Source organism: Haliotis rufescens, unplaced genomic scaffold (genome assembly GCF_023055435.1).
Source record: "Haliotis rufescens isolate VD_foot unplaced genomic scaffold, xgHalRufe1.0.p SCAF_119, whole genome shotgun sequence".
Classification (NCBI taxonomy): domain Eukaryota; kingdom Metazoa; phylum Mollusca; class Gastropoda; order Lepetellida; family Haliotidae; genus Haliotis; species Haliotis rufescens.
The window spans coordinates 576,022-591,820 of NW_025963801.1; the positions used below are offsets into that span (position 1 = coordinate 576,022).

A 15,799-nucleotide genomic window follows, 5' to 3' on the forward strand; every position below is an offset into this window, starting at 1 on the left:
TATTCCCCCTTACGTTGATGGGAAGTGCTCTTTCCTTAGTTCAAGGTGGCCGTATCTTTTGATAACATTATAGATTGATACGTATTAGGTGATGTGAGGTGAAATGGGGTTTAACGTCGCGTCCAAGATTATTGCACTTATATGGCGACGTGCATGTACGTGTGTGTGTTTGTGTGGCTGCTTGTACTAGTCCAGACTGATGCCGATTTATGGTGCTAGCTCACTGAGATACCATGTCGCAGTTTAACATGAATACCCCCACTCAGAGACAGTATACTGACTCCTAGCCGACCAGTCCTTGTCTTAAATAGCCAAAATTATTTTCTTCATGCATTTTACGCACATGGTATCAATATGCAAGAGAAGTAATAGTGAATATTGTCTAGCGTATTCTTTGCATGAACATTTCGCAGGTTTTCGAATACACCCCCAAATTGTGCTATGCGAGAAAAATATTTACTGTACACTTGTCAGAAAACTTTGAGCGAATAAAATATTCTCAGGTATTTGAACGAGATACGCATGTAGGAAGTTTATATATGTCGGCATATGCAGAGCCACGCATACAATATAAATGTCGCATTTAAAATATTCCTAACTTTGCCATTCCATTCCATGACGTCAAAAATGCTTATGTTTACGTGGGTTGGTGTTCAATTTAAGGAATAAGGAATAACTCGTAATATATATGATGTGACTCTTCTGACAAAATAGAAATGTGTGTGGTTGCAATATATTTATTGGATGATTACGTTAAAATGATGAAACTTCTGTTGAAAACATTGAAATTGGAATAGAATAGCAAAAAAACCTGAAATTAAATGTGTGAAAAAATGTATAAAAGATATTCAAAATCTACATAATAATTACAACATTATGGCATTAGCGTAGCCATTTTGGAAAATCACCGGATGTGACGTCAAATAAAGACGCCGAGTGTTTTTTTTAATTTTGGCCTGTACCGGCTCCTAGCTTGGCGCAAGTTGACGACGCGCATAGGGAGCTGGGAACCAGCTTACTGTACCGGCTTGGCGCAAGTTGACGACGCGCATAGGGAGCCGGGAACCAGTTTAGACCCAGTCGTAGCAAGGCGATGACGTAACAATCGTATGACGTCACAGACGTGTCTGGTCTGTCGGTGAAGCGGACATTGTCGGGATGGCGTCTCTCGTTGTCCCTACCTATGCTCCCAAGTCAAGGACATTGTACACGGGACACAGTGACCAGAGGTCAGTGGCGTTTACTTGCGAAGCACCCATGCTTAATATGTCGCGGTGTTGTCAGTGGGTTGCTGTGTAACAGGGTGTATTTTGCCGACTTAACTGCTGGAGAAAAAAGAAAGTTTACGCCCTCATTTAATGATGGCTAACATGAAAAGAAAAGGAAATGGTTTATATTCGATGGTGATGTATTTGACACGGGTATCATAGTTGGGCCTTAAGTTTAAAGTGTTTCGTCGACTGTGTTCATCCTATGAACTTCTTGATCACGTTTGTAAAGTCTTTGGTGAAATACATTTTTCCAGTGTATACTTTCTTTTGCACGACAGTTCACCTTTCTCTTCCAACATTAGAATCTCCGAGGCGGTCCGAAGACCTGAAAATGCATCACTCCATCCCCTGCACAAATAATTGATCACATACAAAAGTACATACAATAAACTACGGTTATAACGAACACGCACATAACGAACTGACTGATATAACGAACTTATTGTTCCGTCCCGACCATTTGTTGTATAAATGTCGTATATATGCTTATAACGAACTTCGGTTATTACGAACTAAAATTAGTGCTCACTTCGAGTTCGTTATTACCGTGGTTTACTGTATAAGAAAATAGTGATGCAAAGCATCAAACTCCACTCGTATGTCGGCATCAGAATAATTACGATGTGGCAAAATGTGAATGAGGACAGTGAACGAATCTAAACAGCCCATTCATTTTCTACTACACTGTACTCTTTAGAATGCGTACAAAAGGACACCTAAGTCGGTTGGAAGTGACGACGAACTGAATTGGTTAGAATTACCCCAACATTAATAGGAACCTTACTAGTCTGATGTATACACAAAGGCACAACATGTAGCTTGGTAATTCAAACCCTCCTTTAGAATACAGAACCAATTGAGAGCTATACTCTTGAAACAAAACAAATTCAGGTTTGAACCTAGTTTGGCATTAGACACAAAGCCTACTTTCAGTTGACGAAAACTGAACGCTTTTAATTACTGAAAAGCAAACGACATCAGTTCTGCGATTACCTGACATGATGTATTACAAAGTCTTCCGGAAGATATTGAAGCGTTTGTGTATGATGTTGTTGAAATGAACCATACTTACATTCGATCGAACGTTGCCTTGGAAACGAAAAATCCAAAATATCATGAATACCAATACATGTAGACACCATTTCGTCACTTCTCTGAATTTTATGCAAAGTTTCACATGTAAAATTGACCAGCTTAGGATTTAAACGACGGAAATCACCCTACTCTCATTTGGGCAAATGACCGACATGTTGCCTTGGAAACGCAACTTTCATTTCCACAAGTTTCCAAAAACTCAAAAATATAAACTTTAAAAAATCCTGAATAGCAAAAAGCACTTTCAACATTTTACTGGTGTGTAAAAAAATTATGTTGACGAGGCGAACTTTTTTTCAATTTACCGTAAATATCAGAATAAACGTTGGTTCTACAGACGTAACGTAGAGACATCCTATCCAAACAACGCCTGCCTCGGTTACGCGGTTAATCAAACGACCTTCCAAATAATATACAGGCACTACGCGTATTGGATAACTGATGATAAATCACGAATGTTGTCTTGAAAACTTAAAGCTAAAAAACAAAAACAAAAAAAACCCAAAACTCCAGGAAATCCCAAATGCAATAAGTGAGCACAACTTTTCGTCAGCCTAGAGTGAGAGTGATACAAATATTATAGTATCATCACTTCATTTGAATGACAGCAATCCATAATACACTGCTGGGCAAAAGAAAGTATACAACCATGTTTGATGGTGGGTAAAACTGAAACAAACAATAAGTAGTTATTCGATGGTTATGTATTTGATACGGATATCATAGTTGTGTCTCACGTGGGACTCAAGATTGCAGTGTTTCGGCGACTGTTTTCATCCTAATTAACGTTTGTATTTTTTTGGTGAAATCCAATTTTCAAGCGTCTTTCTTTTGTCAGTTTATATCTACACTGTTAAATTTGATGTCCAACCTGTAGGGCTACAGTGTACTTTAAAACGATAAATGTCAACATTAAAATCACAGATGATAATAGTATATGCAGTTGTACTACAGTTAAGGAAAGTTGACAAAAAATTATTTCTTCAGTAGTCACTATGGGCGGGCGGGTAGCCTTCTGGTTAAAGCGTTCGCTCGTTACGCCGAAGACCCAGGTTCGATTCCCTACATGGGTACAATGTATGAAGCCCATTTCTGGTATCCCGCGCCGTGATATTGCTGTAATATTGCTAAAAACGGCGTAAAACCATACTCGCTTACTCAATAATAATCTAGAACGAATTCGCTATAAGGAAAAATGCCACCTTCAAAGGGCCTATAAAACATATTCTTGATATTGTTCCAAATGGGCTCCACATACAAAAAAAACCAAAACAAAACATTTCACGTTTAACCAAAAGATAAAAGCACACTAAACAAATTGGCAATACATAAATCACTCAGTCCAAATTTATCACCACCAGAGAAAATAGAGAGCGTGTTAACAAGTACACGGATGATACAGCCTGATTCCCTGGGTATGCTGCGCTAGCGCTCAGTGTAGCGCCAGCGCAGAATACTCGGGGAACCAGTCTGGCGGATGATACAGCCACCGAAAGCCGTGAAGCGCGATGTACAGGATCCGCTGATTGAGGGTTTGTGTCCTAGTTCCCCCCTAGTAGATGTACCTAGGTCTTACAAACACAAACATGGGCATGTGGGTCTGAAAAAATGGTTAACAACAGAGACCTGTCATTCCTGAAGCCCTCCAAAATTGAGCTGCAGTTGCCGTGATACACCTGGAACTGTTATAACGAAAGAATGGATTGTGTGCCGTTGTTAGAATATCCGATGTATCTCTATCTATTCAGCATGTTTCATTTGCCAGTTCGCCAAGGCCGCAACGATGGGGCGAGAACCCACTACACGACGTCCCGCTCTGTGAACCATGGGACCCCCTGGCCAGATTGTGAGTATGACAGGACAGTCATTCATTTGACCTGAAATACTAGACATATACTCTGTAAGAATGGCAACTATTACTATTTTAACACTTGTCGTCGAAGAACAGTATAATAACTAGCAATATATCACAAACTGACTAAAAACTAGTTGTAGAATATTAAAATATCTTAGTATTAGACAACGTACGATATAAAACGGGCAAAAGATCCTCAACATGAAAACCAATGTCACCCTACCAGGAACCAAGGGGACTTACGCAGTACCTCTGCTACCTTCAGAATTCCCCAGCAGGATTTACACCTTTCCCATAGTTACTGGCGACCGCTGCAAGTTGCCGGACATTAAAAGTAAACAAATATTCTGCACTTAAAATCGAAGTAGATAAATTGCACCAAATGACGCTATCTGAAGCTGCCGTACAAAGTCATTACCAGCGCCCTAATCGATCTTCAATAAATCAACAATAAACGTAAAACGTGTTTAAAAAGACTGCAAACGACAATTCGGTACCTAATAATGGTCAGGGCCTTATTTCGCATTAGTATCAAATCTTAATAATTATTTTCAGTGTGATGAAACATCCCAGCGGCAGGTTTCAATTTCTGTTTTCTACGTTCAGGTTTCGATGAATAAAACGCATTGAAAATACAAATGCAAAGCAGCTGTTTTATTGTTTTACTGTTGCAGTCGGAACAACATCGCCAGTGTGCACCTGGTCCCGTTGGGGGTGAGAACGGGCGATGTGGAGAGTTTCATGTGAGTTACTTACTGAAGTCTTTACTGTGAATTAATTTGCTTTGAATAGATAAAATTATTGCAAGTGATTCGGTGGCATTTTATGGGCTAACCATACACTTTGTTATGCGTTTATCTTCCACAAATCGACAAACTTTAAGCCACTCCCACTAACGGACTAAGTACTGTCCGCTATGCTAATTTACTCAGTGTGTACAGTGGATCTTACGTTAATACCTCCATCTACACAAAACATATTGATTCAATGAAGTCAGTTATTACTTAACTTGGTCCACGGTGCACAAAATCAATCATTTACAAATGTTTATTACGTCAGATATCGCCGAAGTTCGTCGATATTGACCTGAAGAGCAAGTAACTATCTCACTTAGTCATGCTCCAACATCCATGTTTATTTATTAGACTTTTATTTCACCCCATGTGCATGTTTGTTTGTTTGTTGTTTAACGCCGCACTCAGCAATATTCCTCCTATATGACGGCGGTCTGTAAATAATCGAATCTGGATCAGACAATCCACTGATTGACATCATGAGCATCGATCCAAGCAATAAGGATACTATGAATGCATTAACCAAGTCTGACCACCCGATCCCGTCAGTCGCCTCTTACGACAAGCATAGTCGCCTTTTACGGCAAGCATGGGTTGCTGAAGACCTATTCTACCCCGGATCTTCACGGGTATTGTAACCCGGATCGTAATAGGTTGAATACATGTAACCTGCTTGTAAGAGACACAATGAATCAAACACATCATACAGAACCAAATCAAACCCAATCAGGAATTTAGCATGATTATTGCATATATTCCATATATGTCACGTCGCCCTACCCCACCCAGTCTGGACCAGAAAAAAACGGTGGTCCACACAATCGGGGTATACCTCCACACAATCAACGCGAACATAGTCTGACCACCCGATCCGTTTCATATGATTCAGTAGAAAACCGAGGGAGGATATAGGAGTGATAGTGACGTCATTAGGACTTACATTTTTTATTTTTTTTTGGTTTTCGGATCCGCCTACCTTAAAAATCGAATAATTCGAAAATAATAAAATGACAATGAAATGCCGATGTCAGATTTAAGATTTATAATCTTTAAAAGGACCAAACCGGGACAAGATTTAAAAAAATATATCACTTACCGATCCAACACAAATATTTGATGATTACAAAATCCTTACAAAGCATTTTTTTTGCGACCTACCGGCCCAATCAATCTCTTTCAAAATCCGTAAACCAAAACTGAACTCATTTCTGGCCATTGTCTTAATATCTTTGTATACAAATTGGATGTATGAACTTTACCCTCAGACATTCATACATTTCAGGTCACCGAAACCCAATCACGACGATGTCGGGTAAGAGTGTCCCGTTTCTTTCATACATTTGATACACATTAAACACTTTATTGAATCTTACTTACTCTAATTAAGTCAGATATTGTTTAATATCTTATTAATATCATTGCGAAATCATTATAATTTAAAACTCCCATTTCATTGCCACAGTAAAGAATTTCCTGAAACCCTTTCCAAGCAATAATGACCCCGGTTACATGCCAGGCATTTCAGCTTTGCATGTGTTCGGAAACCAATATATGCTTGTCGTTTTCTGACACTCACACATTATGTACAGGCGTCGGATGAACATGACTCACAACAAGTCCCGACGGGTTCCCCACAGACCGGCCCCAGCCATCTTCCCACGGAACGACCCTGACCGCCAGCAGAATGACGGTAAGTTATTCCCCATCTTCCCGAGGCAAGTGAGTTAACCATCTTCCCGAGGCAAGAGAGTTAACTGACTTTAAAAGTCCAGTTTCCACCCTTGCCGAACTAGGCTGGAATTCCTGGGCTCGATCGTAGCGCCACCAGTGGCTGTTACGAGTTATGTCCTGTCTATGCCTCTTCTATTGACCAATCAGATTCAACCTCTCGTATCACTTGCATTTGCTTCAAATAAAACGGTGGCGCCCAGTCAAGACGATCTGATCGATAATCAAGATCTATATTGTGATAAAACGAGTCTAACATCGCGAAGTGCATCAAATCACGTGAGCACCTTGATTAGAAACATGAAAAGATTTAGAAAATATCTGTTGACAACGAGTTAGCGGTGCACATGCTTTGCAAATCCTTCAGTCGACCGAAATCTGCATGACACTTTACGAACCGGATTTCGATTTCGGTGCGCGATTTTGATTGGACTATGCATAGACTCGTTAGTCCAGCCAAAATGTAACTCCATAATACCAGCCTAGTTCGGCAAGGGTGGAAACTGGACTTTTAAAGTCAGTTAACTCTCTTGCCTCGGGAAGATGGTTATTCCCCACCTGTCTGTAACGTATTATTCCAGGATTATCATTGGAAATCAAACCCGGGGCATCAGCGTGACAAGCGTACATTTCAACCACTGGGCTACCCCACCGCCCCCTGAAGAAAGTGTAGACGGCTCTCTACGAAGTGGTCTTCCGGCAGCACTGACAGTACATGACAATACACGCTCGTCCTATGCGTACCAAGGTGGCGATTGGGTAGCCTAGTGGTTAAAGCGTTCGCTCCTCACGCCGATGACACGGGTTCGATTCCCGTGGGTACCATGTGTGAAGCCCATTTCTGGTGTCCCCCGCCGTGATATTGCTGGAATATTGCTGAAAGTGGCGTAAAACCATACTCACTCAATCACAATACGTAGTAAGATGGTTTTGTGGAATCTAAAACACCCGCGCACTTTCAGTCGTGGAGTAGACTAGGGCTTCATGGGAGTCTCATAATATAATGGGGATATACAATACCCTGGATAATCGAAGATGCAGTTGAGTAATAAATATATACACACGTCACTGATATTTCGTCCGTCTCCGTGGTCTTGTGGTAGAGTGTCTGTCCGGAGAGCGGAAGGTTCGGGTTCGATCCCTGGCCGCGTCATACCAAAAGACGTTAAAAGATGGTACTTGTTGTTACCCTGACTGGTGCTCGGTATTGAGGGGCTAAAAGAAGGACTGTTCGGCTCGGAGTCAGTATACTGTGTCTGAGTAGGTTATACATGTTAAACTGCAGCATGGTATCTCAGTGCGCTGGCATTATAAAATCTGCATCAGTCCGGAGTAGTACAAGCAGCCATACACATACACCACACACACACACGTGCATGCACGTCGCTATATAAGTGCAATAATATTGAACGTGACGTTAACCCCATTTCACCCTCACCACTTCTATGTCCGACGTATTCCACAGTTTGCCCAGAGAGTCTTCTACACGTTTCCTCCGTGGTGTAGTTGCTAGAGCGTTTGCCCGGAAGATCGGTGGATCGACCACCTGGTCGCGTTATACCAAAATACGTTAAAATATGTCACTAGTTACCCCGCCTAGCCGTCGGCATCGAGGGCATAATGCAACGACTGACCGGCGTGGGTCAGTATTATGTGTCTGAGTGCGCTATCCATATTAAACCACGGCATGGTATCTCAGTGGACTAACACTATGAAACTGGCAGAAGTTCGAAATAGTAGCAGCACACACACGTGCATACACGTCTCTATCCAAAAGTGAAATAATCTTGAACGCGACTGTGACCTAAACTCATATCCTGGTTTGCTGAAACGCATTCCATTCACGGTAGCTTCGTTTGTGAACATGCCTGGGGAAGTATGTAGGGTGTGTGCTTTAAACAGTGTTTCAGTTGTGTCATGGCGGGTCAGCTTGATCAACAAGTTAGGTAAGTCGAAAACGTTTACCCCTTTGTGGAGCCCAAATTACGGGTAAGAAGCTGAAAGACCCAACATCATCACCGGGATGAATTTAAGATTTGAACTAACGGCAATCGGATCCTTGTGTGACAAGGGGACGCAACTCCACAGCGGATTTTAGCTCCCGTGTTTTGTCACTTTACTGTTTCCAGGAATATATACAATAAAATGGCTCAGTTGTGTTGGTTCAACCTACTTAGATATATAAGTGTTTTCTTTGCTTTAACACCATGACAGGCACGTATGCCCTGAGTCGACCAACCAGAGAATGCTTGGCACAGTGCATGCGGGACCTGTACATCTGTCCCCGTGCCCCCACAACATTCCCGGACCACACCCAGAACATCAAGCGGACGATCCGGATGGAGAAGATGACCAAGCCAGGCAAACCAAATCCAGCGACAGTCCGGGAACCCTTGAAGGAATACGAGAATTTCCCGTACACGACCGCCGACAGGCAGTCATACTCCAACTCTAGTCTGGTCGACGATCAAGCAAAGTTTTTCGTTCCTCCCATTCAGAGAAGGTTCTCATATGCTAACGATCCTGATGTCAAGGAAGCAGAGGGAGATGATGACGTTGATGATGAAGAAGCCGCATCTCAAGAACAGGAAGATGACAATCCTTCCCAGCGGATCCCAGTCTTTGATTCTTTGATAAACATCAGAGCGAGACTGAGTCAAGAAGGCTGGAACCTGCCGAACGTGTACACCAAGATTCATCCATCATATGCTGATGCTGATAGCGAGCTGCCTCGGGTCGCTCACGGGCCCCAGGAACACCTTCAGCCCAAACAGGAGATGGGTAAACGTCCACGAAGAAAGAAGTCAGGCAGGAAACGTATAAACTGTGACTCTCCCAGTCTGTTCCCAGATCAACCGAAGATCATTGATCCCTGTAAAGCAAGAGAAGGCCTTCGCAAGGAACGGATCAAAATACGTTATCCGGAAGGGGCTCAAACTCGCATTCATACTGACTGCACTCGCCCCTTGAGGAAAGTCAGATTCGATGAGAATCCACCGAATGTATATGAGATAGGTAGAAACTCAAATTACCTGCCTTACTCGGTCTTGGTGCGGGAGGCCCAGAGTCGCGAGGAAGAGCAGGAGGGGAAGGAAGAGGACGAGGGGGATGAAGACCAGGAGAAGAGGGATGACGCAGAGTGGGGGACGGACGAGATGCTGGAAGCCGGGTGGAGGAGGAATACTCTCCTTCCTCGTCTACAGATTCGCGACTTCAGGAGCTTCTGCCATTCAAGGTAAGTTGCTGTCCATGCCTGGATCATAACGTGCGTTCTCACCTACAGAGTTAGAAATACCTGAGTTCATAAACATAGAATATTTAACGTGCTCCCGTGTAATTCCAATTTTATGAAACGAGTGAATAGTTCTGGTATCTGACGAGCGAAAGTGAGTTTAGTATTTTATTTATTACTTGCCGTAAATAACGTTTTGAATTTTTTACTGTCGCGTGTACATATGCGGGGGCAAAGGGACATATGCATAAGCTCTTCTCAGTTATTTCTCCTGTGGGAATCGGTTTGGGATGATAAATACTAGTTCAAATACAGTATCACTTCACGCGTACCAGTGTATGGTTTACATATACGTCATTGTTGACGTCATTCGAATCTGATTGTGACGTAAGATCGTCACTAGATCGATGTCACAGATGAAGATTGTGGACATTCGTAAATTGTGGTTTTCTGAGACTGCGGTCGTAGTCTGTGCATTTTTAAAGTGGAGCACAAAAGGATAAAGATCTAGAAATAAAGGATGATTTAGAAATTATTACAATCGCATGTATGTCATACTGATTTTACAAAACTCGTTTAAGAATTCATGTATTGTCTTCGTTCTCGCTCGGGAAATACAAGAATTCTGACGCTCGTTTCGTAAAATCAGTATGACTATACCCGTATGATAATCTCTACATATCTTTCGGGGCGGTCGGGTAGCCTAGTGGTTAAAGCGTTCGCTCGTCACGCCGAAGACCCGGGTTCGAGTCCCGACATGGGTACAATGTGTGAAGCCCATTTCTGTGATATTGCTGGAATATTGCTAAAAGCGGCGTAAAACCATACTCACTCACTCACTCACTACATATCTTTCAGTGGCATTTTAGAAGCTGCATAATCATTGAGGATAGGGTCGAGTTGTGAATTTAAACTTGTTTATTCTTTGAACTCGACGTGTTGGTACAGATGCTGGCACCTGCATTGCTTTCACCGGTACCGAAACCACTAAGTTCTTTCTAATGACAATAAGTACATGAACACCGAAAGTTTTGTTCTGATATTTTTGTCACTCGGGCAAAGAATTGGAAGTAATGGAAGGAGAGTGAGTGAGTGAGTATGGTTTTATGCCGCTTTTAGCAATATTCCAGCAAAATCACGGCGGGGTACACCTGAAATGGGCTTCACACATTGTACCCATGTCGGGAATCGAACCCGGGTCTTCGGCGTGACGAGCGAACGCTATAACCACTAGGCTACCCGACCGCCCCTAATGGACGAAGAAATGCCATTGTATGTGTTTGAGAAAAGTACTTCGTGCATACACATTCCACAAAGCGACTTTACTAGAGTTGGGTTTACCGACACTTTTAACAATATTCCAGTTATATCACGGCGTGTCAGTTTAATGTGGAAGGAAAGCCCGAAGTGATGCAGGTGTCCGGCGTTTACCACTTTGGTGAAACCCACGAGGACAGGCAAGCTGCTGAAAAAGCTAGAAACATAATAAGGGCGAATGTGGGATTCGAACCCAAGACCAACTGGGATCACCCGTGCTCCCTAGTTTAAACATGGACATTGTACTGATAATAGCGTCAAAATCACATTTGGAAACATCGCAAGACTTTATTAGCACGGGTTATTACAAGCGGACACGTGCGCAAACACGTGCAATAAGTGCAATACTATGGAACAACGTTAACACCATTCCACCTCACATCACGCCAGAACTGCCTCCACCAGAATCATGCAGATTCATCCTTGCTGTTACTGGAATTTGATGCTCTTTCTTCAAATGCAGGCACCACCTCATTCATGTGGAGGACGTCCCCGATCTCCGCGACAACAGGATCTACTCAAAGCGAATGTTCTTCGATGGAACCAATTCCTCCGTCTTCAGAGGCTGAGCTTGCTGTTGTAACATGAAATGTTGGACACGTATTGTAACATGCACGACTTAAACAAATCTATTTTGGGTGAAAAGAGCATGCATCCATCACACAGATTTTATTAATTATTGATTTATTTGTTGCCTTATATTCAAACTCAAGTTCTGTTCATTTCTTATTCGCTTATAATTGTTTGTTTACGGTTGTAGATTTATTTGGCAATATTTTACAAATGCAGTTGGTTTGTTCCGACGTCGTGTCTATTTTTGTTTGAAAGATGTTTATATAATCGATTTTTGTATGTTTATTTTATTACCATGACAACGAGGACTTTGTCAGCTCGTATTATCATAAGGCAGTTATAGTGTTGTCATAATTGGACGGTTAGTATGTTGCATCTTACGTCTTTTTTGTATTAAACTCCACTTGTGCATGGAATACTGATGCCCTATTTCATACTATAGATAATTTAGTTTCCTTTTATATCGTTGAATAATGGGGTTTGCCAGTTTGAAAACGTGTACTTTTTTCACGACTCCTTAGGCGTTGAAAATGTTTGTAGTATATAAAATTATACGTAAAATGTTAAATGCCTCATATGAAAGAATTGAACCTTTCCATGTTGAGATCATCTTCCCGAGGCAAGAGAGTTAACTGACTTAAGTCCAGTTCCCACTTTTATAGTCAGTTAACTCACTTGCCTCGGGAACATGTGTTGAGATTGAATAGCCAGTTGTGTTCTCCTGTTATACAAGGATGATTGGTTATTTGGGTATATAATAATTGAGTTTACTTTGTTTTTCTGTTTTTACCCAAGCATAAGTAGGGTTTGTGGGAATTATGGTGTTCGAGTTGAATGTATATTGATATCTGTCCGTGTCTGCATGGATTTATGTAGCTCTGTGAAACATATTTCAAATAAATATTTCTATACATGTTTAAGATTGCTTTTTATGTGTTCCATAGAATTCTGAACATAGGAATCGACCAAATAGTGAGTGATTGAGTTGGGTTTAACGCCGCTTTTAACAGTATTCCAGTTACATCACGGCGTGTCAGCTTAATGTGGAAGGAAAGCCCGAAGTGATGCAGGTCTCAGGCGTTTACCACTTCGGTGAAACCCACGAGCACGGGTATGGTGCTGACAAACCGTGCCCCATCGACAAAATATGGTGTTCACGTTCCAGCATGCGGCTCTAAGCATGATTCTACTATAACAGAAGGTAGTGCTGACAGGACTAATACAAGGTGAGGTGAGGTGAATTTTTTAAATTGGGTTTAACGTCGCGTCTAAGATTATTGCACTTACATAGCGACGTGCATGCACGTGTGTGTGTGTGTGTGTGGCTGCTTGTACTAGTCCGGACTGATTCCGATTTATAGTGCTAGCCCACTGAGATACCATGCCGCAGTTTAACATGAATACCCCACTCAGACACTGTATACTGACTCCGAGTCCTGACAGTCCTTGTTTTAGGCCCTTAATGCCGAGCGCCAGACAGGGTAACAACAAGTACCATCTTTTAACGTCTTTTGGTATGACGCGGTTGGGGATCGAACCCCGGACCTTCCGTTCTCCGGGCGGAGACTAATACAAGGGTTTCAGTCAGATGTCATGAGGACATATAGAGCAGGTAGACTAAGGTTCGGCATTTTCTTAAACACAATCGTGTCAACACATTAGAATTGTTTGTTTGTTGTCGCACTCAGTAACATGGCACGTATGTCACTGCAGTCTGTAAATCATCAACTCAGGACCAGACAAATCAGAGGTTGATGTCATGAACCACGTCACATGCTATCGGGTATAATTGAGTGAGTGAGTTGGGTTTTACGCCGCTTTTAACAGTATTCCAGTTATATCACGGCGTGTAAGCTTAATGTGGGGGGAAAGCCCCAAGTGATGCAGGTCCATGACGTTTACCACTTCGGTGAAAGCCACGAGCACGACAAACCTATAAACATAATTGGGGCGAACCGGGATTCGAACCCACATTCATAGGTTTCTGGCGCCTTAGACGACTGGGCCACCGTGGCCCCCTATCGGGTATAAACACACGCAATCAACCAATCAGTGAAATCGTAGCTTTGTACTGCGCCGCATTTGCTCTCAGACTTCCACTGGTTTGTTTGTTTGTTTGTTTATTGTTCAACGCCGCACTCAGCATTATTCCAGCTATATGAGGGTGGTCTGTAAACAATTCGAGTCTGGACCAAACAATTCAATGATTGACATCATGAGCATCGATCTACGCAATTGGGATCAGCGAGCCTGACCACCCGATCCCGTTAGTCGCTTCTAACGACAAGCATAGTCGCCTTTTACGGCAAGCTTGGGTTGCCGAAGACCTATAATTCTACCTTCACGGGCTACATCCACTGAATACTGCCAGATCTTTCCTATGGAAATGAACTTCAGGCGTCGAATGAAACGATCGTTGTCTCAAATTAGGAAGTACATTCGATCACATAATATTTTAAAACTAATGACTCAGGCACTCAGTTGTAAAGGTAAGGTTTGACTATTCAAAGGGTACATGAATTAGGAACAAGAGGAATATATAATTGTGCACCACATTTTGTAATATTTCTGATAAACTGTGCAAAATCAGCCTGACGTTAGTTTGACGAGATGAATCGTAGCTTGGTATTTGCGACCAATGGATGCTGGACAGGACTAAAAATAGAGCAATAAGGCGACTTCCATTTCAGACTATGCTTGAAAAATATGTTGACACAGTTCTCGATTAAAATTTTGAAAACTGAACAAACGAACATTCCGGAATGTCTAATATGTGGTTGAGATTGTATGGCAGTGCTTCCCAGGTACTGTGCAACGCCTCCTCCGTTCAAATGTTTATCCCACGGAAGCGAAAGACAGACGATAATTTTGACGGAATCAGTCGTAGGGGCCGTAACTGTCGTTCGGAATACCCCGTGTTAACGTTTTCGAGGTTGCATGATTAGGAAACACATTCCGACTGTCACTTTCACGATTTGGTAAGCGATGCTTTGATTGGTCGGATAAAAGATCGTTCTGACGTGACCCGTAATGGGATGTCCTCAGATCTTTGTTTAGCGATAGCGAGAACAAAGATCTGATTTTCATGAGATTGGTACGGTCCAGAGTGGTTAATATTATGTGACACGTCCGGCGCCGATATTACCATGACAACACATGGAGCCTGATCACCAGATACATTAAGTAAAAAGCACAGATTACTTGGGAGTATAACTGTTCCAGTCAAAACAGAGGCTAACAGCATGAGTACCCATTAAACGTTCTGGAATGATGACGCACAACCTGAACCAACTGATCCACAAAAATATTTATTCAATCGTATTACAAATACAATGTATATATCTAAAATGCATAAAATGAAACTTATAACAATCGTCTTAGGAAAAAAACCTACAATATTGGGGTGAGCGGAAAGAGATGAGCATTTAGTTAGGCGACCTATATTAAACTTCAGGTATGTCAGACAGACATCTACTAACAACTTGGTATGTTTCAACAGCATGTGTAAAAGAAGCTAAACAGCAATCATAAATAAAGCAAAACATCTGACGTAAACACAAATCCGCAGATTAACAAAACCGTCACCCATAAGGTATTTAGTGTGTCTCACATAATCCTAGCTACAACACATCCAATACGAAACATATACACTGAAACCCAGTTAATCTACACACCCTTGGTCGGACACCGTGTCTATTGGGTGATACTGAGTTAAACAATCTACAAAAATATTTGTTAGTACCGACATCAGTTCATCCAGATTTGTGGGGGTTCTTATGTATTTTAGAGAAAGGAATTTCCACAACAAAGTCTCACTTACATTTGGAGTTTTATGTACTTTAGACATGGATTTATATGATAAATTCTCATTTACAGTATCTTCCCAAGGCAAGGGAGTTAACTGACTATAAATGTCTAGTTTCCACCCTTGACA

At 41.9% G+C, this 15,799-nt stretch overlaps 1 protein-coding gene across 1 annotated transcript; it reads left to right on the forward strand.

Moving 5' to 3' along the window:
• The first annotated feature begins 1,131 nt into the window (after positions 1 to 1,131).
• Positions 1,132 to 12,782, forward strand: LOC124150680. Its single transcript, XM_046522682.2, has 7 exons — positions 1,132 to 1,229; positions 4,132 to 4,212; positions 4,896 to 4,964; positions 6,298 to 6,327; positions 6,605 to 6,705; positions 8,958 to 9,978; positions 11,756 to 12,782. Exons 1-7 carry the CDS (start codon positions 1,159 to 1,161, stop codon positions 11,859 to 11,861), a joined length of 1,479 nt encoding a protein of 492 aa, XP_046378638.2. The 5' UTR covers positions 1,132 to 1,158; the 3' UTR covers positions 11,862 to 12,782.
• The last annotated feature ends 3,017 nt before the right edge of the window (positions 12,783 to 15,799 follow it).